Source organism: Etheostoma spectabile, chromosome 21, assembly GCF_008692095.1.
Source record: "Etheostoma spectabile isolate EspeVRDwgs_2016 chromosome 21, UIUC_Espe_1.0, whole genome shotgun sequence".
NCBI lineage: Eukaryota > Metazoa > Chordata > Actinopteri > Perciformes > Percidae > Etheostoma > Etheostoma spectabile.
The window spans coordinates 3,608,797-3,632,500 of NC_045753.1; the positions used below are offsets into that span (position 1 = coordinate 3,608,797).

The 23,704-nt window shown below is 39.8% G+C and overlaps 1 protein-coding gene across 1 annotated transcript in view; it reads right to left on the bottom strand.

Annotated features, from left to right (window-relative positions):
* The window catches only part of abcc3 (ATP-binding cassette, sub-family C (CFTR/MRP), member 3), a 63,686-nt gene that overhangs the window by 8,073 nt on the left and 31,909 nt on the right, over positions 1 to 23,704 (bottom strand). Inside the window, 16 exon segments of the mRNA XM_032502320.1 lie at positions 2,596 to 2,906; positions 5,437 to 5,644; positions 6,210 to 6,363; positions 6,733 to 6,841; positions 6,943 to 7,126; positions 7,596 to 7,763; positions 7,897 to 8,073; positions 11,722 to 11,848; positions 11,930 to 11,996; positions 12,265 to 12,352; positions 12,443 to 12,589; positions 14,401 to 14,604; positions 15,024 to 15,116; positions 15,272 to 15,433; positions 15,676 to 15,853; positions 19,531 to 19,776. Of these exon segments, the coding sequence (XP_032358211.1) occupies positions 2,596 to 2,906; positions 5,437 to 5,644; positions 6,210 to 6,363; positions 6,733 to 6,841; positions 6,943 to 7,126; positions 7,596 to 7,763; positions 7,897 to 8,073; positions 11,722 to 11,848; positions 11,930 to 11,996; positions 12,265 to 12,352; positions 12,443 to 12,589; positions 14,401 to 14,604; positions 15,024 to 15,116; positions 15,272 to 15,433; positions 15,676 to 15,853; positions 19,531 to 19,776 (2,623 nt within the window).

The following is a 23,704-nucleotide window of genomic DNA, read 5'->3' on the forward strand; positions in this document are numbered from 1 at the left end:
CATAATACTATAAAAAAAAATGTTATGAGACCACCTACACTCAAAAGCCCCTTAATCTCAACAATAATACATTATGAACCACAAGCCTATGTGTCTTTAAGCTAGTGAGAATCAAATATTGTAATCATATCTCTTAATGTTGGATTATTTTGAATTTGCCTTATTAGTTACAAAAAATAAAAACAAAATACTGTGTTTAATGTAAACTACGCACACCACCACCATTAACTGCTGTTCTTCAGGTACCACAGTTCATCCGGCTCTGGCACCACAGTGCCTGACGGACAGAGCTGCTCCTGTGGCAGGAATAACCTCATCAAACCACACTAGGAAACAGTTACTGTACTGTTCCTATCTGGAAAGCCTAAAAGTGGCATAAAAGGTCCTGTTCTTTGAAGATTAGCAGGTATGGTGAGAAAAAGCCTAGATAGACAACAAAGCAAGCTCAACTAAATATATTTTAACCTATTGTAAGTAGCTACTTTCAGTAAGTAGAAAGTTGAGTAGCTACATAACAGTTGATTTTAGTTCTGAATTGACACTGTATAAATAAGATACATCTAAACATACAGCATACTAGTGAAATTATTTCTGCCTCCAGAGTTGCCCTGCCTTTGTGAATCAATGTTTTACAAGAATACTAGAATTTCACTTAGCCCAAAAATCTAATTCAGAGTATAACTAATTGGTGGAACCAACTGAACCAGGTGGTGCTGCTGACGAGAACATCAAGTCTTTAGTCTATAGGCTGGCCACTGAGCCATGAAGACCCCAGCCCGCTATGACTACTGGACTAAACTACACTGCACCTACAGCACTAGAACAACAGTGACTGCTTCAACCACATGCAACAGTCTACCAGCACACACACTCTCAGACATGCATATTGTATTAATGAGTTAGCAGACTTGTTTCCTATTTACCTGAACCCACCAATAGAACACCATTAACGGGGCTATGACTATGAGGAACATTGGGGTGAGGGCAGAGCATATGAGCAGCACATTCAGTGTGTACCAGAAAGTGCGCATCCATATGTCAATATTGTCTGGGATGTGTGAGTCTATAGCATCCACGTCTTTGCTGAAGCGGTTCAGTAACCGCCCAGTGGGGGTGCTCTCAAAGAAGGCCTGCGGGGCTCGCAGGACCCCCTCGAGCATGCTGCGGTGCGTGAGCTTGGCTGCCCGCAGCATACAGTAGGCACGGCACAACAGGCAGTTAACCAACAATAGCACACCTGTGAGAAGGGGGACAACACAACAACACCTGCGTTAAATGGATTAGGACCTGGACCTGGTCCATGTCTGATGAAAACGTCTGCTCCAGACAAACAGAAAACACAAGATGCATCAATTCTTGTGAGCCAGCACAGGTCTCTAAAAGTAGAGGTCAATACAAATCAAGTGGTACAACACAACTGTGGTATCAGAAGATAAACTTCTACCACCACTGGTGACTTCACATGGCCACCCACAGAGATTTTAATATCTCTTGAAGTGTGAATTTGTCATCAGCCTTCAGTGGGTGTCATATATTGCAGCTTGTGACCCTATACCTCATACTTGGTACACTGCCTTTAAAGTTGAGAGTAGTGTCGATTCGGAATGACTGATACAGGCTACTGTGTTACCTTCAAATAATGTATTTGTTATTAATTCTGTTCTAATATGGATTCCAATAAATCAACTCAGGTTATCTGACTCACTACCAGTGCTCTTAACATCTGTATACCTTACTGCATGAACCTTACTACAATCATTCTTAAGTAAGGTAACATGAGGCCAGGGATTGCCATGTCAGTAAAAACTGAGTTTACCTCTTGCCTTAACTGAATTAATGTCACTGCAGAAACAAGAATTTTATAATGGCATTAAAGAAATGTATTTGATGTGGATTGGTCTTATCATCCAAAGTTCATAAGCCATAATCATGAATATAAAAAATGATTAAAAAAATGAAGAATTCTCCGAATGTATTAACATTCATGGATACTCTATTACATGCTCTCACACACAAACACACACACACACACACATACGCACACGCACGCACACACACACACACTACCCTTTATCTAACCAGCCAAGTACTCTTTTTACTATACCACCTAAGAACTCAGTTCAAACCTGCTCCATTTTGCCATGAAAGCAAAAGTCTCTAAAACAAATCCATACACACTGGCCTACAATAAAGACGTTGAAGTTGATACAGTTGTAACACTAATCCACCACTAGAGGGAGGTTATAGATTACTTAAAGACTGAGTAATGTTACTTTTGGCTCCTGTAATAAATACTAATCTTAGGTCAGGTTTTACATAAAGTTAACTTCAGTGTATTGTGTGCATATTTGGGGCAGACTGCACTGTTCCACCTGACAGTGTACATGTCTTTTTGAGTGTGTGAAATGGTGTGACAGCAGGCTCATCAGGGACAACATCACAGAATTAAGAGAAAAAAAAGGTAAAACTGGAAAGTTAATAAACTGCTGCTCCAACATGCATGCAGCATGCCATCCCAGGCAGAGGACATTTGCGAGGAAAAAAAGAGAGAGAGAGAGGACCATTTAGTACATGAGCAACATTTTCCATGAGTACCTGTACAAAGACGTATACGAAAGCCAGGGGTGCTATGACAACGGCAAAGATGGGTGTGCTGGCAATGATAACTATCATGGTGGAGAGAGAAATAAAGAAGGTGGCAAGGAACATGAGTACAGTCGCTGGAAGAGCCTCGTCTATAACGTAGATGTCCTTGGAGAAGCGGTTGATGATGCGTCCTATAGGCGTGGTGTCAAAGAAAGACTGGGGCGTGTGAAATTTGTTGGTGAGCAAATCATGGTGCAGCTTCCTGGCTGCTCCGATGTTCCCCATGGCTAGTGTGAAGGAAGACATCATGACCAGGATACCTGGAATGGGGTTGAATCAGAGGAGTAGGAGTGGAGGAAAAAGATATTAGAGAAGAAGGTTTTATTGTGGAGTGAGAAGGTAATGGAATTACTAGTAGACACAGTCAGCGTCTGTCCGTCAGAAGTTTACTGTAAAAGAAACAACAGTAAACCTTTATGCTACACAATCCCAGTCATTTGAATGTCCTCTTGCCCACAGCATCTCTTCAGTGGGCTCACAGTAGAAAAACCTTTCAACTGGCTGCAAGGCAAATACATTTAGTTCATTTCAACAAAGTCTGACATTTTGGCACAATGGAGTGAAAGTAACACAAAAATAATGTTAGCACCATGATGTGGCAGCATATCAGTCAACAATCAATGCATGAACATGAATGGGGCTTGGCATTAAAATGACCTTGCCTCATGCATTGCTTATTATGACACTCACTGGCATTTTCACCAAAGGATTACGCGCCTTTGGTGACAAAAAGAATCAGTGTAATTCTCAAAGCACCCATAAAGGGTAAAATGCCCTCCAAAATGTGCTGCCAAAATATAGCATATCTACAGAGATATCTGCGTATACAGTATATATATACGTTTTTGATTTAACCCTGTGATGCATACGGTCAGTGTAATCACTCTAATTAACTAATCTGATTCTAGAGGGAACAAAGATTGAATATGGAATTTTAGAGAGCTTTTATTTTGAAATTCCACATCAGAATGTCCTGATATTTACGGCCCGAGCGCCGACAACGGAAAAGGCATAATTGAAACTGAAGGAATTCTTCTTTCTTCTGTCAAATGGCTCAAAGTCATAACGCCCACTGGTGGAAACAGGAAGTAGGTCTAAAAGTCAAGGTGCTGTACTTCAACAAACTCCACCGAGAGATTTCATCCGATGGACTTTGGTCCTGCACGATCTCAACACCTTAAAGATGAAAAGCTATTAAAAGAAAAACGTTTCATCAAACTGAGTGGGCGTGGCATGGCGGCTATCTTGAGCGTTAAGCAATGAACAAAGAAGTTGCTGTAACTTTAGTGTACATTGTCATATCTGCCTGAAATTTCTCATGATTGACAAGGGTCCTTTTTTTTTTAGGTCATATACAGGCAAAAATTGACTTTTGGTCATGGCGCCCCCCCCCGGCCGGCAACAGGAAATCAGTCTAATATGACATCATCCAATTTAAATGAAACTTATAATGTTTGGTCTGCACGTGATACTGAGCCGGCTCCTATGCTATTGTCCACGCCCACTTACTCAGGCCCCCTTTCATAACATTTAAATTGTTTAAGGTAGACCCTTGTGTGAGGTGACATTGAACTCAGTAGAGAGTTCCTTTTTCATTGGTCACGGTTTGGCCCGCCCGCTATGATTTAACCAAGCCCACTTCACAGCTTATTAACTAGATTACTTACACTCTTGTGTGAGATATCAATGAACTCAGCATGCAGTTCCCTTTTCATTGGTAACAATTCTGTAAGGAGCGGCGTTCGCCAGTAACCCCGACGTGCGAGGAGGTGCGAGGGCCCGTCCTACGCTGCTTGCAGCTTTAATTTCTAAATATAATTTTGAGGTGGACTGCTATTATTTTGAGGTGAAATTGGTCTTTGAAAACAGGAAATTTTTCACTGACACTCTGAGGTGGTGCACTTTTAAGTTAGATTAGTTTTTGGAAATGTACTTGTAGTTTTAAATTATTATTCACACAATTGAAACTTAATTTTTCTCTGAAATACAGTTTAAAGGCAAAATTATTAGTATTATTAGTTGAATGCATTATTTATTAATTTATTTATCATTGACAGACTGACTGCCTGAGCTGTTTTCTTTCAGCCATGCTTGTTGTTGCTATGTGTGATAGTATGACATTGCGTCAACAAGCCAGAATATTATTATTATCACCATATGATTTTTTGGCATATTTAAAATCAAACCAGTATTACTGTGAATGACACTCCTTGAATTTGCACATATTTAAATGAGGTAATATTCATACAGATGGCACAAAATTGGCCCCTTTCTTTGCTAATGAGCATCATTGCTTTAACAATCCAATTCACAAAGACCAATGCCAATAGCCACATGCAATTAAAGTGAAATTATTAGTGTCTTTTGAGTGTGTGGTAAATGAAGCGCATGCACTAGGGATGTTAGAGGTGGCAGTGATATTTTTCTTTTATCCTCCACTTTAAATTATGCCATCTTCTTTTACACTATGACGGTGTGAGTTCTAAAACACCAACAGCACTGACAAACTAAAAAATGTTTGTTTTTTTGTTGTTAATGTTTTGCCTGATGTGTTGTTGCCAGAAAAGGCAATAAGTATACTTTGCTACAAAGACAATTGCAATAAATGCAGAATTGGGGCAAATTGCACTCTGCTGCAAAACGTTATGAGCTGTAATATCAATAGCGCAATACCTTCTGTGAATCAGACCTCAAGACAGGGCACATAACAGTTGCAAGTGATGCACAATTCATGATGCTATCAGCGGCCGCAATCCATTCTTTTGGAATTTGCCTGTCTGTGTTTCTTACCTTGTGCAATGCCGAGTGCTGCGTACACCCCCACTCTCATGTGAACATTCTCCTGAGTTTGGTTTGTTGAGGCGTCATTGGTCCACTGGCTGAGCCAGATGTTTGCTCCGATGGCCGCTGCGCTCTGGCAGCCGTACAGGAAACAGATGAGCACAGACAGCAGAATTCCCACCGCCTTGGCGTACTCAAGGTACACCTTCGCTTTGACCTGTGACAGTAGACAGGAGTGACAGAGTTCAGTCGAGGTCCCCTCAATGACAAATACATTTACAATGATGTGCTGTTATGTACATAATTAAGATTAAAAGATTAAGATTAACTTTATTGTCAACATACAACAATATACAAATAAAATACAACAACAAACTTTACTTTGTAAATGAAGTGTAAAAATATTTATAATTTTGATTACATCAGACCCAGTTTATCTCTTGTGATTATTATCAGAAATGGTGCAGTCAGGAAAATGTGATTTGATTCGTCTGCAGCTGAAATGTTTAGACGGGAAATATTATACAAATAAGTGTATGTTTTATTTTATCAATCTTATTAGGTGCAATGTCTCCTAAAATAATTAATAAAAATATCAAAATGTTCTTAAAAATACTTTTTTCTTAAGAATGGCCTTTCAATTTCCAGCTGTTAGTTTCAGATTCCATATCTGTTCAAATTAAAAACTTTTGGCCTCAAAATAAAAAGGCAAAATGTCTATCTGTATATCTGAACGTAGAACTGGACAAGAAGACGAGACATTTTCATAAGAAAAGACTGACCCTGCCTGTTTCCATGGTCTCTGTCTGGATGAGTTTCTGCATATCCTGTGGTTTCTTCTCTTGTTGCTCGGAGTGTTTCCTCTGGCTGCAGCCGTGTCTCCTCACTGAGCGGGATCGGGGGTTCTCTCCGTCTGCTGAAATGATGCTGATCTGCCTGTAAAGGAGGGAGAAAAGATAATGTCCGTGTACGGCACTTATTTGGAAGATACAACTGCAATTAGCAGAGTGCGGGCATCTCATTCTTTTCAGTTGTATCCAGCCCCTTTATTGCCCTGCACCTCACCAGTAGGGATGTGCACACTAGTACTACTGCTCAACTTATTTGGAAGATGCCATATATAAAACATTTCACCAGATAAGCATTTAAGAATATGTCTCCAGTGTGTGTCGTATGACCAAATAATAATATACAGTCAGTTGCAGTTTAGTGAAATGGCTCCCCTGTCTAAATTGTATTCATTATTCTTATTTATGAGAAAACAATATCTAGCCTTGTAGGTAAAGAGAAAGATATATTTCCTACCTTATGAAATCTCTCTTAGTTTCATTAATCACAGGCTCATTCTCCACCATGTCTGTGTGGTTGCTAAGGGCGTCGTCAGGGAACAATTCGTCATCTTGGATTAACTCCTCTGTAAAAGCAATGCGTAAAACAGTACGTTTTTTTTAAAGAAGCTCAACCATAAAATATGAGATATCAGGTGAAATAAGAGTGAAGGAAGTGATGCTCTACCAGTGGCCTCTTCTTCCTCGACAATGTCCTCCAGGGCGTAGTTCCTCAGAAACTCTGCGAAGGCTCCGTTCTGTTTGAGCAGCTCCTGGTAGGAGCCCATCTCTGACACCCTGCCATCCACCATCACTATAATGTTATCCACCTGGGGCAGGAAGCTGATGCCATGTGTCACCAGAATACGTGTCTGGAGTCAAACAACAAAATAAACCTTGTTATGTAATAAACTACACACATAACAACAGTACAGACAAACAAAGGCACACCTTCTATTACAAGCACAACCTCAATGACATAATCAGTAATGCAATATGTAAACTTTACTGGCAGAATCCAGCAAGAGAGGAACTCAACTAGCTCTTATCAGAAACTGCTGTCGTAACAAAACAAAGAAGAGTAATAAACTGATAAAATTACTCTTTGGTAAAAAGATAAGATAATACACAGCTTCTTCTATTCAAGAATCCACATACATGCCAGCAGTTCAGTGATGCTGTACTTAAGCACAGTGGTGCTTTGAGCTGTGATATACAGTATATTTACTAACCATACAGTATTTGGTCATTTACCATGTTGTGTTGAGGGGCTTTTTATACCATAAACGGATGTACATTTCTTAATGAAAAGATGAAAACCTGGATTTAGACTCTCCTCACCTTGCCCTTCAGCACCCCCTCTGGACCGACGAGGTTGTCAAAGATGTGTTTGGCTACGTGGGCGTCCACAGCCGACAGCGGATCGTCCAGGAGGTAGACATCGGTGTCGCTGTACAGAGCTCGGGCCAGACTCACCCTCTGTCTCTGCCCACCGGAGAGGTTGATGCCCTGCATGATGAAGACACATCAGCAGAAACGCTTCAAATCACTGTATGACCGGGGGTGGGCTCCTCAAAAACAGAAACAAAACTGTTTTACTTAGTAGGAGAACAGAAAATGAAAGTGTTTCTCTATTTTGTACCTTCTCGCCTATCTCAGTCATATCACCTCCAGGCAGCACTTCCAGGTCAGGAGTTAAGGCACAGGCTTCCAGAACACACTGGTACTTCTGCTCATTGTAGGGTTTCCCAAACAGGATGTTGTCCCGCAGCGTGGCATTCTGTATCCAGGCCTGCTGGGGTACGTATGCCACGGATCCCTAATAGTGGAGAGGAGACAAACTGACATTAGGCAACCCTTAACATGCGTTTTTTTAATTAAATCCTACCAAATAAGTCCTCCTAGACCATAGACATATTCCACAGATTATGTCTAGAGAGATATAGTGTTACATTAGTCTATTAACTGCTGTGAATGCTATAATGTTATACAGTATGTAAACTAATTGTATTGACATTTCTTTCAATTCATCAGTTCACACATATTGGGAAATTCACTTAAATCACGTTCTTGCCTTGAGTAAGATCAATACCACTCCCATGTGTTTAGCATGCAGACATGTGAGTAGTATTGATCCTATCAAATTGTGCTGGGCCCTAAACACCCCCGAACTTTGCCGTGACCCCCAGCACTACTGTCAAAAGTCTTGGAGTTATTTTTGATACGCCTGCATGAAAGAAATTCAAAAACAGCCTTTTTCCACCTGCGTAACATTCCCAAAATTAGGAACTTGCTGTGTCAAAACGATGCTGAAAAACTAGTGAATGCATTTGTTTCTTTGAGACTGGACTATTGCAGTTCCTTATTATCCTGATGCTCAAATAAGTCCCTTAAGACTCTCCAGTTGATCCAGAATGCTGTGTTCTGACAAGAACTAAGAAAAGAGATCATATAGCTCCTGTATTAGCTTCTCTGCATTGGCTTCCTGTAAAATCCAGGATTTAATTTAAAATCTTTCTCCTGACCTACAAATCTCTAAATGGTCAAGCACCATCTTATCTTAAAGAGCTCATAGTACGTTATTGCCCCACTAGAGCACTGGGCTCCCAGAATGCAATGTTGTGGTTCCCAGAGTCTCCAAAAGTAGAATGTGAGCCAGAGCCTTTAGCTATCAGGGTCCTCTCCTGTGGAACCAGCTCCAAGTTGAGGTTTGGGAGGCCGAAACTGTCTCCACATTTAAGAGTAAGCTTAAAACTTTCCTCTTGGATAAATAGTTAGGGCTGGCCGAGGTTTGCCATGGACCAGCTCTTAGTTATGCTGCTATAGTTTTAGATTGCTGGGGGACTTCCTTTGATACATTGAAATACTCTCTCCTCTCTCTCCATCTGTGTGCCATTATGTCCCATTTATGCTTGTTACTAACTTAGCTCCGGGGAGCTTATTCCCCGGAGTCCTTATGCTTTCTAGCCTCACAGGTTTCCTTGGATTGTAGTGGCACTTGCTGCCATGGTCCTGCTCGACACTCTGCTACGCCCTACTACTATTACTTGTTTTATTATCTTTATTGCTACTATAATTGCCACTGTGCATCATACCAACTGCTTTTTCTGTGTAAATTTCCCAACTGGCAGATGCAGACGGCCACCCACCAAAAGCCTGGTTCTGTCTGAGTTTCTGCCTGTTATAAAGTTTTTCCTCACCACTGCTCTTGGGAGGGAAATGTTGTAAATTATAGAGCGTGGTCTAGGCCTACTCTATCTGGAAAGCGTCCTGAGATAACGTCTGTTATGATTTGTCACTATAAATAAACTAAAATTGAGGTGAAACTCACTACAAAAAAGCCCCACGCAGCAGCAATTACATACTGTAAGCTGACATTAAAAATCCCTAAGGATAAAAACACAATGAAGTCTGAAGGCTACTTTTGATTGTTGTAAAACAGCACTACAATCAAGACAAGACAACAGACAATATGATCAACATATATACAGTAAGCAGGTGGCAGGGTAGCTACGTCAACTTGATTTTTGTTTCTTGGTCATAATAATTTGAGTTGGAATTGAAAATTGAAATTCTACTTTGTAACCATTTACATTTTTAAGGCCACATTAAACATGCTCAGTAATACACTCGGTTTCAGATTTGAGGGCAGATTATTCAACTACTGCTGCACTGTGGAAAAATGTGTTTTTGCCTATTAAAATATTAAAGGAATAAAATCTGCCAAGCTACATCCTTTAAAGGTGCTATGATTTTCTCTCTTTAATAATTAAGTCCTTTGGCACCATGCTTTTTTTTTACCATTTTGAAAGTGAGCAGCTTTTCACATAAGTGATTCTTTTAAGATTTTTTAAATGAACCGGATCAAGATGTGTACTTGTGTGATTTTTTTAACATAACCCTTATCAATTCATTTTGAGCCTATAGTTTGCTTTCAAAACGTTGTGATAATCAGGTATACCAGGAGATGGCACCATAACCAAAATGAAATTTGGACTAGAACTCCAGGAAAGGGTCTGTCCAGAAAGATGGCTTTTTGGTGAGGGCTTTTAAAACCATAGTTTCACCCCATAAAAACCTGTCTCAATGCAGCTCAGATCATTTACACTGTATTTAGCAGTTATATGGAACGCTCCAACTTTAACCATAACTGGTGACCTTGCTAATTTTATTTTGGAACCAAAAAGAATGGGCTTACTTATGTGTGGGGGTAATCTTTTCTGACAGCCATGTATTTACATTTTGCAGATCCTTGCTCAAGGCATTCTCAACCACTTTCTAATTTGTATGCGATACCAATAAAGATTTTGCGCAGACTAAAAATGTGAAATGCTTTTATGTTCAAACAAGGAAACCCTGTTAGCTCTATAATACAATTTCATTGTCCAGATTTGACATGAAAAAGAAAGCGGATGAGTAGTTGAATGCATGTTTTTAGAATAACATTTAAATAACATAACCCTTCAACACCACCTGTGTGAAAACTTGTGCATACAGCTGTATACAAACAAAGTCCAACTGACTGCCTAATTAATTGATTTCCCTCTTTTTTCCCAATTTTTGTTAATGTATGTACACATGGTGCCAATGCATAACAGAGCTGGAACTAGAGCCTACAACTATTGGTATCGGCTTTTATAATGGCTGAGAAAAAAACTAAAATAGTTAAATATTCATTCTTCAGAATAATTTATAATGACAAATAAATGATTCTGATAAATGAATAAAAGAATAATAAAATAAAATGGAGGGTGAACCATGTTGTGAGTGCGCCGTTTCATAGTCTGTCCACCAGAGGGAGCTCTACAATGTCCCTGTTGGCATCACTGATTATTTTTTATTATTATTGTGTTTTTGTTCAAAGGACTTTAAGTTTCATAGCTTAACTTTGTCTTAGTTTTATACATTTCATTTATCAGAACTTTAATATATTTTGATGTTCTTCTGTTCTGTTGTGACAATAAAACAAATTATTATCATGTTATTTTAGTGAGAACTCATAAATAACTACACTGAACTAATGTTAGGGAAATCTGTTTATGTTTCTTTTCCTGGATTTAAAAAAGATATATATACACACATACCAATACATCGGAATATCATATTTATAAAAAAACAAATATTTGGTATCGGCCTTTAAAATACTTTATTGTCCGGGCTCTAGCTGGTACTCTCACATGACTAGCATGGATATAGTAAATGTAAGAAACACATCTCATGTCGGTGTGTGAATGAACTAAGAGTTGAAAGACTAAAATGCTCCTTAGATCTGAGCTGAACTGCGGAGTTGGGTGATTATTCTCTGTGGGTTCCTTACGACAAGCAACAGATTTTACATTACACAACATTGATCCATTGCTTACTTAAATATGGATTAGTGCAGCTAAGGAGGAACAGAGAACATAAAGAGGATAAATTAACCTGTTACTTGCTTGTTTGTTATACAGAACATGAAACAAAGTCTTACCCGAATGGAAACCTCTCCCTCCAGTTTCTCCACTTCACCTAGCAGCGCAGAGAGTAGGGAGGACTTCCCACAGCCAACGTGGCCTACCACTGCCAGCAGGGAGCCATTAGGCACCATCATGTTAATGCTGCAAACACAAAGTCACCAATTACGTGTTTTAGCCTCAGTTATGACAAAAAAAGACACATAACATGCATAAAATACATACTTGTGCAGAATAGGGGGATCTTCTTTCGCCCAGGTGAATTTCCCGTTGACAACTGTCACTGAAAACTCTGTTGAGCAAGAACATGTGAATTAGTGACAACGAGATGCAATGAGTAAGGATAAAAGACTGGAAAGTATTTCTTGAGTATTAGTCATCTAAAAGCTCTTCAGGCTCTGGGTGAAAGATACAAGTGGGAAGCAGAGACATTATGCTAAAGCCTTTCAACTAAAGAGACTATTGAGTTTACACAATGGAAAGATGACAAATGATGACTGCACATTTTCTCAAAGACATGTTGTAACCTTAACCAAAGAAGGAGCATTGTTTTTATTTACCTGCGGCTGTGTTCTTTCTGTCTACTGAATTTGGGTCCAGCTCATCATGACTCAGGAAATTTTGGATTCGCTTCAGTGAGACGCTGGCCTGTGACACAGAATCAACACATAGACACTCGATAAAACCGTTCAACAAACATGTAGAAAAGGGGGAAGAAAGTGGATAAAAGGTTCTTACCTGCACGATGCTGCTGATGACTTGGGGAAGCATGTTGAGAGGAAACCTGAGGATGTTGAAGAGTGAGAGTGACACAAAGGCCTTCTCCGCATCCAAGGTGTTCTTTTCATCCACAGTCACATACACGGCAAACGATGTCAAGGCAACCTGAAAACACATTGGCAAACACGCCGCTTAGACGTCAAGGTCAATCAGTTTACTGTAGAGATGTACAGCAGTCAGGGTTGTGGTGCTACACACACACACGCGCGCACACACACACACACACACACACACACACACGCACACACACACACAGCTGGTGATAGTCACCACATTCAACAGTTCATAATCACTAATATACCGTATTTTCTGGACTATATGTCACACTTTTTTTCATAGTTTGGCTGGTCCTGTGATTTATAGTCAGGTGCAACTTATATATCAATATATATACTGTATATATATAATTTAACATGTTTTTAAACATGAACCAAGGAGTAAACATTACCGTCTACGGCAGCGAGGGGGCAATCTAGGCTTGTGACAACTATATGCTGCAGAATTCATTGGATTCAGTGATATGGAATGAGATTGGGAGCTTGGTAACTTGTTGGACTCGCTGGCTTGTTATGTTAATTTAGCCTATTCAACCTCCCAGGTATGTTCTAAATTCTATTGTTAGCTAAATAACTGTTAATGTGGTATGTTAACATACTGGACACCTATTCAGCCTGTTGTTCTGTGTGCTATTGTGTAGTTGAATAAGATTAAATTCCAGACTAAATGTCTGATCTTGGTCTTGGATTTTGTGAAAGAAATTTCGGAATAAATCTGATTTATAGTCCAGTGCGACTTATACATATCTATATATATGTATATAGTATATTATACTTATCTTCATGATGCATTTTTTGACCGATGCGACTTATACTCCGGAGAAACTTACAGTCAGAAAAATACGGTACAAGGGTCAGTAAACAGGTGGTGAGCTGATGAAAAGTGCAATATAATGTTGCTATAGCATTTGCACTTGATTGTGTCAAACTTAGCAAGTTTTGAGAGGGGGGCCAGTTTTATGATTATTTACCCATAATTTCTGCCAGCAGGTCACGTTGTAAATGTAAATGTATGAGTGTCAGAAATGTAGTATCAGAAATGTAGTTACTGCAAACTGGTGCAGCATAATCCAACAGTTTGAAGCCAAACGACTGCACAATGAGACTTACAATTTTACACTAAATGTTCTGCCGTTCAGCCGATGCCACGTTCAAATGCTGACCTAAATACTCAAAATATGGGAAGAGCCCACTTATAAGACTTGCTCAATAAGGCTGCAAATTTTAGAAGAGTCTAATGATTACGATCATGACCCATCTCGCCAAGCATGATCATAAATAAATAAATACCAAATCTCACTAGGTATTGGCAGATAATATAAAAAGACTTGGATTAAGATTAGGGGCTAAAAACTTCATCGGGAGATTCTTGATGATCATGCCAGGATGTATCATTCTTATGTTTAAAACATGTAAGTGTTAATATACAGAAATAGTTTCTAAACAAAATAGCTGTTTATCACCAGGTTTCCAAAATAGTATAAAAAGAGCCGCCATTGTAATTTCTGATCACAAACACTTGCTTTGGTTTGTATTTACAGCTGTCAAACAGATTTATGGGCTTATGTAGCCTGCCTGGAGGCAACAAGACTTGCTTGTTCTAACAAGCCCTTATTGGCAAACAACAATGCAAATACTCATGTTGCCATCGTCAAAATACCATACATGAAGACAATATCGGAGAAGCCCAATTTGGAATTGCCGGGTTTAACGTTCAACTTTACTTCACGCAAGTTTTGTTTAAAAAGAAGTCCACAGTTGATCATGATGTTCACCAAATGCATAATTTCAGACCAATACAGTTTCACAAAGCAGTCTGTTAAAAGGAAGTCAGCTTCCAGACATCTGGACTGAGCCTACCAAGAAAGGGGCACTGGTCCAGGCCATAGTAGACAGAGCTCCCAGGTACGCTGTCTTGCGCAGCACTTGGAGCTCCTTTTGACGAATGGCAAGGACCTTTTCTTTAAAGGAGTTCTCCCAGGCATACAGCTTTAGGACTTTGATTCCGTTTAGGATCTCGTTCATTAGCTTGATACGAGAGTCCTTGTACTGCATCTGCTCCACCTGGGAGAGAGGAAGAGGAGGATGAAGATGAGTGCAAGAAGACAAACTGTTCTTTATCTGTGAATAAACATCATAAATTGGGGAAAGGTAACTCCGTGAATAATGTATAATTACATATTTCACACTTCTTTTTAAATTAAAACTTACACAATCAAATGATACAACTAAAGTCCTGCTGATCTTGGTATCCACTAGATCCAACAGTGATTGACCAAGGGCAGTGTGAAATTCTGGTTAATATCATGATTTCAAAGGATAACTTCACTTTTTATTTCTTCTTCACATGAGTAAAACCAAAACATAAGCAACCCTATTTTCTTGGTATAAATGTTTACATCATTGATGAGGTTCCACTTAGTCTCACTAGGTCAACAGACAATGATGAAATTACCGTCGAATCTTAGTTTGACGGCTCATACCTGGTAGGCTCGTGTCTTCATGGCAATGACAGCATTCAGGGGGATCAGCATGATCATGACAGCCACCCCAGCCAGCACAGATGGACCGAGGTTCTGTAAAATCAGTCAGTAAATCACTGCAAAAATAATTCAAACAAACACAGAGCAAAAGCAAAAGTCCTGTGTTTATTAAATATGTGTGCATGTAAACAAAATATGGTCATAGTCATAACTATCTACAGTAACCCACGTGTAATTTGTGCACGTACCTGCCAGAGAAAATACAGTGCTAGCATGATCTGAAGAGGAGCAGACCACAACATGTTGAGGAAGGTGGTGAGGTCCATGAACCTCTGTGCGTCCACCGACATCAAATTGACTACCTCTCCCACTGTAGAGGAACGCTTGGCAGCGTTAGTTATCACCAACGACTGCAGAACAATGTTGGGGGGGGGGAGAGAAACAACAGTAGCAAAAACTGTAATAAATGTATTTTATTTTCTGTGAAGCGTAATGTAACTTCTATAAAATAAAATGTGTTATATGAATATAATTTTGAAGAAAATGTCTCTTTTTACAAGTTTTACATTACATTTACAGTTCACAATTACATTTGGGAGCGTGCATGCTAATACCACAGTCAGAAAACCATCTTAGCTACTTATCTGCTTACCTTCCTGTAGATAGCTCCTATGATAGCTGTGCGTACATTCATGCCGGTGACGAAACAGTACTGAAAGTGTTGATGAAGGATGAGAGTCTGCAAGAAGGCTGTGAAGAACATGAGAAAGGCCAGCGAGTAACCCCACCAATCGGGAGCACCCTTCTGTTTTGTGAACAAGATCAGCATCCTATAAAAAGAAGAAAAGGAACATTATTCTCGAGGTGTAGTGTATAAGGCATTTCAGTACCAGTGAGGGTAATGTAAAATGATCTTATATTATGGACAAAAAGAAATTTTAAGTATATTCAGTACTTCATAATTTAGCAACTAGTCACTAAACCTTTTATATAAAGATTTTCATTTCTGCTACTGAATTACTTATCAACTACTAATACCTGGTAACCATGCCTCAGACAGGGTGCTGGTCTGTGAGACTTTACACAAACACAAAAAACAAGATTCCAGATGACACCTTTTCTAGTCTTTTTTTCATGACTTTGCTATAAACTTTCAGCAAGATGGTAAAATCTGACCTTGAACTATAAGACATATTCTGGCCTTTCTGTGTTTCCTGTGCTGTTGGTACAAAATACTGCAAAAGATACACTGTTTTAGTTTGAGGCTTTCACTACACAGCTGCAGGAGTTGGATGTCTCGGGGGCAGTTTGTGCATGGCACCCAGTCTGTCCAGTCCCATGTTATATGAGACTGTAATCTATTACCTAAAGGAGTGGGGGGTTGGAAGGTTGGGCGTAAAGTTAGCAACCCCAACCCATAAAAACCATATATGCTACAGAAACACAGATTAAAACCAAAATGGGCTGTCGTGGCAGCAACTGCATCGAAAGGCACAAAACCTTAGATGACGGAGGGCTGTTGTCAATGTTCCGTAAGAAAATACCTCAGGTATGCGTGAGTAGGAGACATTTCTGCACTTAGAAACAACTACTGACCCCTAAAACCTGTTTAAAAATAAGCCAAGCGTTCACTAGACCAGTGGTTTTCAAAGTGGAGTCCAGGACCCCCATGGTTTCTAGACAAGGTTCCAGGGGGTACCTAGCAAAAACAGAAACAATTTCTTTGTAGTATTATCGCATAGACGGAGAAACAAAGTGTCTCCCCTGTGCTTTCTGACCCCGGTCGGAAATCTGCAGCAGCAAAAGTTAACCCTCTCCTTGATTTTCATGTTATTTATGAAGAAGGAGAACCAGGAAATGAGTAAGAGGAAAGGCGATGTCACCAAGCCACGGCTGAGCGGACCAATCACAGCGCCGTGACATGACATTTTTCCAAAGGTTTACGTTAGGCTACAGCAAGGGCCTACGTCCGGCTTCAGTAGATACAATGTAGATATAAGGCAGGTCTATGGTGCCAAGTCTGGTCTTTTCTTAAGTGAGGATACAATTTAAAAAACCTTTAAAAGTGTTTTAGGTCAGAGAATGGAGTAGAAAGGTTTGATATGACTGAAAACTAATATGTAAGTCTAGTTAAGCAGGTGATAAGCTGCTAGATAAGCAGGGGTGAAAGCTGGGTAACTGAGCGAGGAATGGCATTCAGATAAAGTTGTCTTGTCAAGCCAGTTGGACCAGCCATGTATTTAAGCCTCCGTAGATACCTAAGTAAAATGTAAATGTTAGGCCAGGTCAAGACTTGAGTATCTGCTTGGGTGCATTTAAAGGCAGCTTAAAGGTAAGTTAGCTCAATGCTAATGGTGTTGCCTGTCATGGGGCCCAGTAGATATTTGATGGCAGAGCCAACTCCATGGCCTCACGTTAGGTCAAAACATCATTTTTTTACACTCTCAACAGATGGTCAGTTTTACTGTGTATTGATAAAAAAAAGAAATGTAATAGTAAGTCACGCAAAAGTTATCATTAGTTGTGTTTCCATTCAATTGTCAAGGGAATATTAAAGTGCTCATATTTTGGTCATTTTCAGGTTCATAATTGTTTTTTTGAGGTTATATCAGAATAGGTTTACATAGCTTAATTTGCAAAAAACACCATATTTTTGTTGTAATGCACATTGCGGCATCTCCTCTTTTCACCCTGTGTGTTGAGCTCTCTGTTTTAGCTACAGAGTGAGGCCTCCATCTTCGTTGGGAGTTGCACATGCGCAGCGGGGTTGAGTTTGTTTTCTGTTGTAGATGGTAAGTCCCTTTGGGGTGGACAGTGTTTCCTCTATGTAATATGTTGACGGTTGCCCGTCACGGTAAAATTTCCCCATGGTATCAAAAATAGGACAGACGCACAACAAGGTTTCTGCTATGTACAGTACACCGTGCACCGCCGCTCCTTCAGCTATTTATGAAAAGTCATAAAGTCGGAATTACACGACTCTGCGGAGCCGTCTGCTCTACTGAACTCAAGCGAACTGTCATCCTCTCTCTCTCCCTTTTGAGGGTGAGCAACTGGAACAGTAACAGGAGTTCATCACTCGCAAAGTCATGGCAACCAAGTAAACAACAGGGCGAGTACTTATCACTCAATCTTAGGCAAAGTGACAAACAGCATCACAATCCCCAACAGGAAATCTGCACTCATGCAGCTACATTTTATTGGAAAATAGCACTGTGGACGCTGAATTTGATTTTTTGTCGGACCCCAAATGAGACAAGAAGCTAACACTACTGAATGCTGCGTGGTCCCTCTGCCTCCCTGCTGCAGGAGACACTGTGTTCCTTCGACACGTTTTAAAACCGTTTTCCAGGTTAGTGGGGGTGCATACTGCTCAAAATGTAAAACGTAGCTAGTAGTGTTCACTAAACATTTTGATTTTTAGTCAAACTGTGTGTAAAATGAGCGGTGACGATACATCACCTGTTTCAGGTAACCTCCCTACGGTACTGTCTATTTGCTGGATGATTTCAAGGTAACACTCGGTAGCTAATATTAGCAGATAAGCCTATTGACATTGACACATATGATATTGTTCCTATTTTGGCACAATGTTTCTGACCGTAGTGGTCATAGTGACTGAAAGTAAGATTCAAAAGAAAAACTACACGGTGTATTCAGTAACGTTCATTTTTGACGTTTAATAAAGTGTGAATTAAATGCTTGTTAAAGTTCTGACAATATCCCATATCCCATTTAGCGCATCAACTCTTTTGACAAAAAATAAAACTCAAGTGAGCTTTAAAATGTTTTTGCACAATCAAGTAAGGTTGATTGAATTTTGTTATTTCCATCCAGCTTTTCTAATGCAATGCTTTAAAATGTGCATAACAATAGGTGGATGGATGCTATTGAGATGCAAAAGCTAGAGAGCAAACTAATGGAAATGGAAATGACAATAGATAACGCGTCTACCGTAGTTCAACTCTGGTTAGAGATTTGACTTTTGCTCTTGTAGTCGAGATTTCAAGGTTTAAAATGTATATCAATGAAGCGTCAAATGATTCTGGGAAAAAATCTGAAAGATCTAAGAAATGTGCAAGAATCTCTGTAAAATACTGCAAAAAAAGCAATGACTAAAAACTGGTACAAAAAGAGAAACCTCCAATCTTAAAAACAGGTGGTCACTCCCCAATATGTCTACATTTAGTGAGTGCTTCACATACTGTCTGGACCCACAAGCCAATCCAGCACTGCCTATGTCATTGTGTAAGTTAGAATACTGCAGGGTGCTCAAGCTTTTACTTCTTTTCTTCCCTATGTTGGTCTCAAATTTAAATGGATCAAATATAAAGCAGTATAGAAAATTATCTGACAGGCAAACCAGCATGTAAAAACATGGACACAACATTCAAAAAGACACCCTTAAAATAGTATTTGGGAACACTGGCAGCTTGTTTGTGTTCCAAACATGCAAATATGGTGTCGGAACGACGGCACGGCAGTAAAATGTTCTCTTTCTCTCTACCTGAGCAGCTGAGGGTTGATGAAGGTGATGACATCCTGCAGGAGTTTGTAGGCCGAGCCAATCAGGAAGTACGGCCCAAAGGCTCTGATGAGGGCACGTAGGAAAGACGGCTGGCGGGAGGCAGCTTTGGGATTGGCCAGCAGCACCTCTACTTCCTCTGGGCTGCTTTCACCTCCTCCTCCAATGTGGTTTGTGGTCGACGGCGGGGGCTTAGAGTACACAGCCTGGCTGGACGGATTCCCTTCACTGGAGAAGTCATAATTTAGGAGGTTGTTTAATAGGAAAGAGACATGGAGAGAATAACAACTGTATGAGGATGGAGAACTCTTATCAGTATATAGGAAGTACAAATGAGTAATTACATATATTTATACAGCTTTCTAGACTAATTGTTACAAAGGATTTCATGTGTGAATAAAAACAGTGCAAGTCCTACAAGTAAGATAATATATCATACCAATAACAACACACAACAATAACATACAATATCAATGAAAAGCCATCTGGAAGGCCTTGTAGAAATATTGAAATCTGCCCTGTTTCTCACTGGCAGCCAGTGAAGTGAAATCAGGATTGGGGAGATCCAAGTTCTATGGTTAGATTTGCACAAAGGGCTGTTCACACATTCGATCTCACAAGCTGACAAAGTGATAGGCTACTATTTATTGCAGTGATCCTAATTTGCTTAATTGAATCCACGTTTCTCTTACTGGCATAAAACATGTTTTTAGAGTGGTTAGAAGCAAGAAAAAAAGGCTTAATTATCTTTGTACAATTGTATTTCTACAGTGGTTGTCCTCATAAGACAGTCAACAATTTGCACAAAGGTCATTCAAAGCTTGTTTGGCATTAAGTGTTATTATAGACCAGGGAAAGAAACTGTTCCTAAGTCTGGTGGTCTGCGTTTTGATGGTCCTGTAGCACCTGCCCGAGGGCAACATGTTGTATCCAACCTGTTGATTTATGCTCGTAGCTACGTCATTAAATAAGTGGAGACAAGGACCCTACGCTGTAGCCTGACCTTGCCTAACTACACGTGGCTTGGTACCGCTGCACTTGCCCTGACTCATTTCCTGGTTCTCCTTCTCCATAAACAACAAGAAAAGGAGAGGGTTAACATTTCCTGCTACAGAGTTCCCACAGTGGTCAGAAAGCACAGGGGAGACACGTTGTTTATCTCACTACACCTCTAGTCACTACTCACTCCGAAGCAAATCACCATCAATCTCTCACTCGTCGACCACACACTGCCTATGCACACACACATGCCGGCCATGCTATTCCCTTAAAGAGATTGAAGCACACACCACGCACAAGTATAAACGTCAGGTCCCTTAGGTAGGCTACAGAAAAAGCTCTGAGTGGAGCCTCCGCAGAATCGTAAATAATGCTTTAGAACGTTTTTGGCTCTGCAGAGGCAGCGGGAGTTGGAGATGTCTACCAGGGAGGGCAAAGGTCAGCCGCTCGTTTTCTGTGCAGTGTTAATGACGCTCCTGTCTGCGGGTGAGCAGCCATCTTACCACTCTGAGATCCACTACACCAGTACTCTCCATAGAGGAGCAGCTTCTCTCCCAGTCTGTTTTTATCAGGAAGTGTACTTGCTGCTGCGCCTAATTCAGGGTTAAATGAAGTAAACTGTCGGCCATTTTCTTAAAAGCAGATATGCAGTCAGGTAGGAAAGCTAATCAATTGCACTGATTTAATTGAACAACAATATATGACCTACTCAACGCTATTAGTGATGTGTCATAGCTAAGCAGTAGTTCACTGTCAAGAAGTGTCTTAATAATAAACTGACTTAAGTTGTGGAATCATTACACAAAGGCTGCAAATAACAACTGTTTCAGTATTGATTAATGCTTTGTTAGCTCCTAATTATACAAAATAACACATTTAAAATGATAAATCCCCATATTTGGATTATTGTAGTCGCAAAAAAATGTTGTAGGGTGTTCCTTGTCCTGTTTGGTCACAAGAATGTTAATTTGTTCAGAATGAGCTCAGGCAGTGACACATAATGCAAGAAATGCTTTCAGTGAAAGGAATGTTTGGTAAATTACACAAAATCTATTGTATTACCAGCTTAAAGCACAGGAGTTGGATTCCAGCAGTGAATTAACTGGAAACTACAGTTCAACAGGACAACCGTGATGGAATTCAGCTTAACCCCAAACGGGTTTCCACACGACAAGTGAAAAGGCCTATGCAAGCGTTGTCATATCATTTTACAGGTTGTTCTCAAGTAGAGTGAAAACACAATGAAAACTCTGACTCTCAGGAAAACTGCAGCACAGAGAGAGGAAGCAGCCCGGCAGAGGTCAGAGTTCACCAGATTTGTCGAGTGTGTTTGTGCAAGACGTTTGCTTTTCAATATAGAGCTGCGGTCCTGTTCTCTGTGACCAGGCAACTAAACTCATTTCTCCAGTATGTCATGAGCAAACTTAAACTGTGGAAAGCAATATTACAAAGTAGACATGAGAGAAGTAATTCCTTCTGCATCAAATTATACAGCGCATAGGGGGGGGGGATTTAATCCCTAACGGCCTTGACATTAAAAACAAACACACTCCACGAACATACAGAATGCATCAGAGCAACAATGCTACAAAAGAAAGCAAAGCAATGCATGTCTGTCTTATCTACAGTATGTGCTGCAGTCTACATTGTGTGTGTGTGTGTTTGTGCATGGCTGCCGTCACTGTAGCTATATGCTACCTATTTTAGCCTTCAAAAACAGACCTTCAATGTTGCCTGTATATATGTTTATATATCGAGTTAATATGTTTGGTAATGGTTTCAATATTCAATCCACTGTTATCCTAACCATTCCTCATATTTTGATGTTAATTGTAAACATAAAGTGTGTGAATGTCTAGTGTTATAGATGCATTTTGGCTGTATGTAGCCTTTTAAACCGTCTAGTCACCTGAGCCACTCCTGCGTTGTAGAGTTGGTTATTATTGTTGGAGTTATTATTTATTATATTGGTATTATATTGGTCTATATAGTCTGGCAGTTGAATATGTTCAGAAGGAGAGCGTGAGGAAAACTAAAGGGTGTTGGACGTAAATCTGTGGCATACCCTCAGAAATGCCTTTAGGTCATTAGGAAACAGTATGTTTTTGGATATTGTGATCTTTATGACTCTCAAGTGAATTACTTTTATTTAGTGAAAGTATTTTATTTTCCTTTAATTTAGATTCTGCTAATGGTTCTTGTTGCCTAAGGGCCTTAATTGAGAATATAAATAAAAAGCTCATATTTTTCTAACCACATCTCTGACTCATCTTGAGTGTTTTTCACTTGCTCGACTACTGGCTAAGTCTACCCACAACTGTGTGTGTGTGTGTGTGTGTGTGTGTGTGTGTGTCTGTTCCTTTGGTTGATTTGTAGCATCCGTTTCATACACTAGAGTAGCAATCTTGCTGCTTGTGTTACAAAAACATTCTCAAGGTTTCACTGCAAAAAGAGCTCAACATACTGTAGGTCTGTGCACCCACCCATGAACAAACACACACAAAAAGAGCCCTGCCTTAAAAGAAAACACCTCCTCCTCTCTCTGTTCTGACAAAGAAGTGGAAGGTGTGGTTAGCCATACATTCCACTTGACTGTGAAATTTTAAGTAAGTAAAATCAGTGTAAACATTTCTCTCTGTGTATTAGGATTAGTTAACAGTTAGTGGGAAACCACAGATATAAAGTGCCATTCAGCAGGTTTAAATGCATCAAAGCAACCCGGTTAATGTCCGCTTTCTGCATTAACATGATGTCGAGATGTAATTTAGGCAACAAACCTGGTTAACAAACCTGGTTAACACTGAAATTGAATTCTGCTGGAGAAACTCGATTGTCTTGTCCATCTATAGGATAAGTCCAGGGATGTTCTATATTTTTCTTATTGTCAAAAACAACAATCAATTTATTCTACTGTACTAAGAAGTATTCTGCGTGTTTCCAAAGCCTGATACATCTTATCTCCTCTGTCATAAAGATCCATTGTTGTTCAAAAACTACTAAATACATCAATAAGCCACACGTTTGACATATTTCGTCATTACCATAAACACACAGACTGTAGTTTTAATTTTAATCACCATACTGCTGCGGGAAATACTCACTAAAGAACCAAATGTGTATTAATCTGCAGATGAAAGTAGTCCCCAATAAATGCACT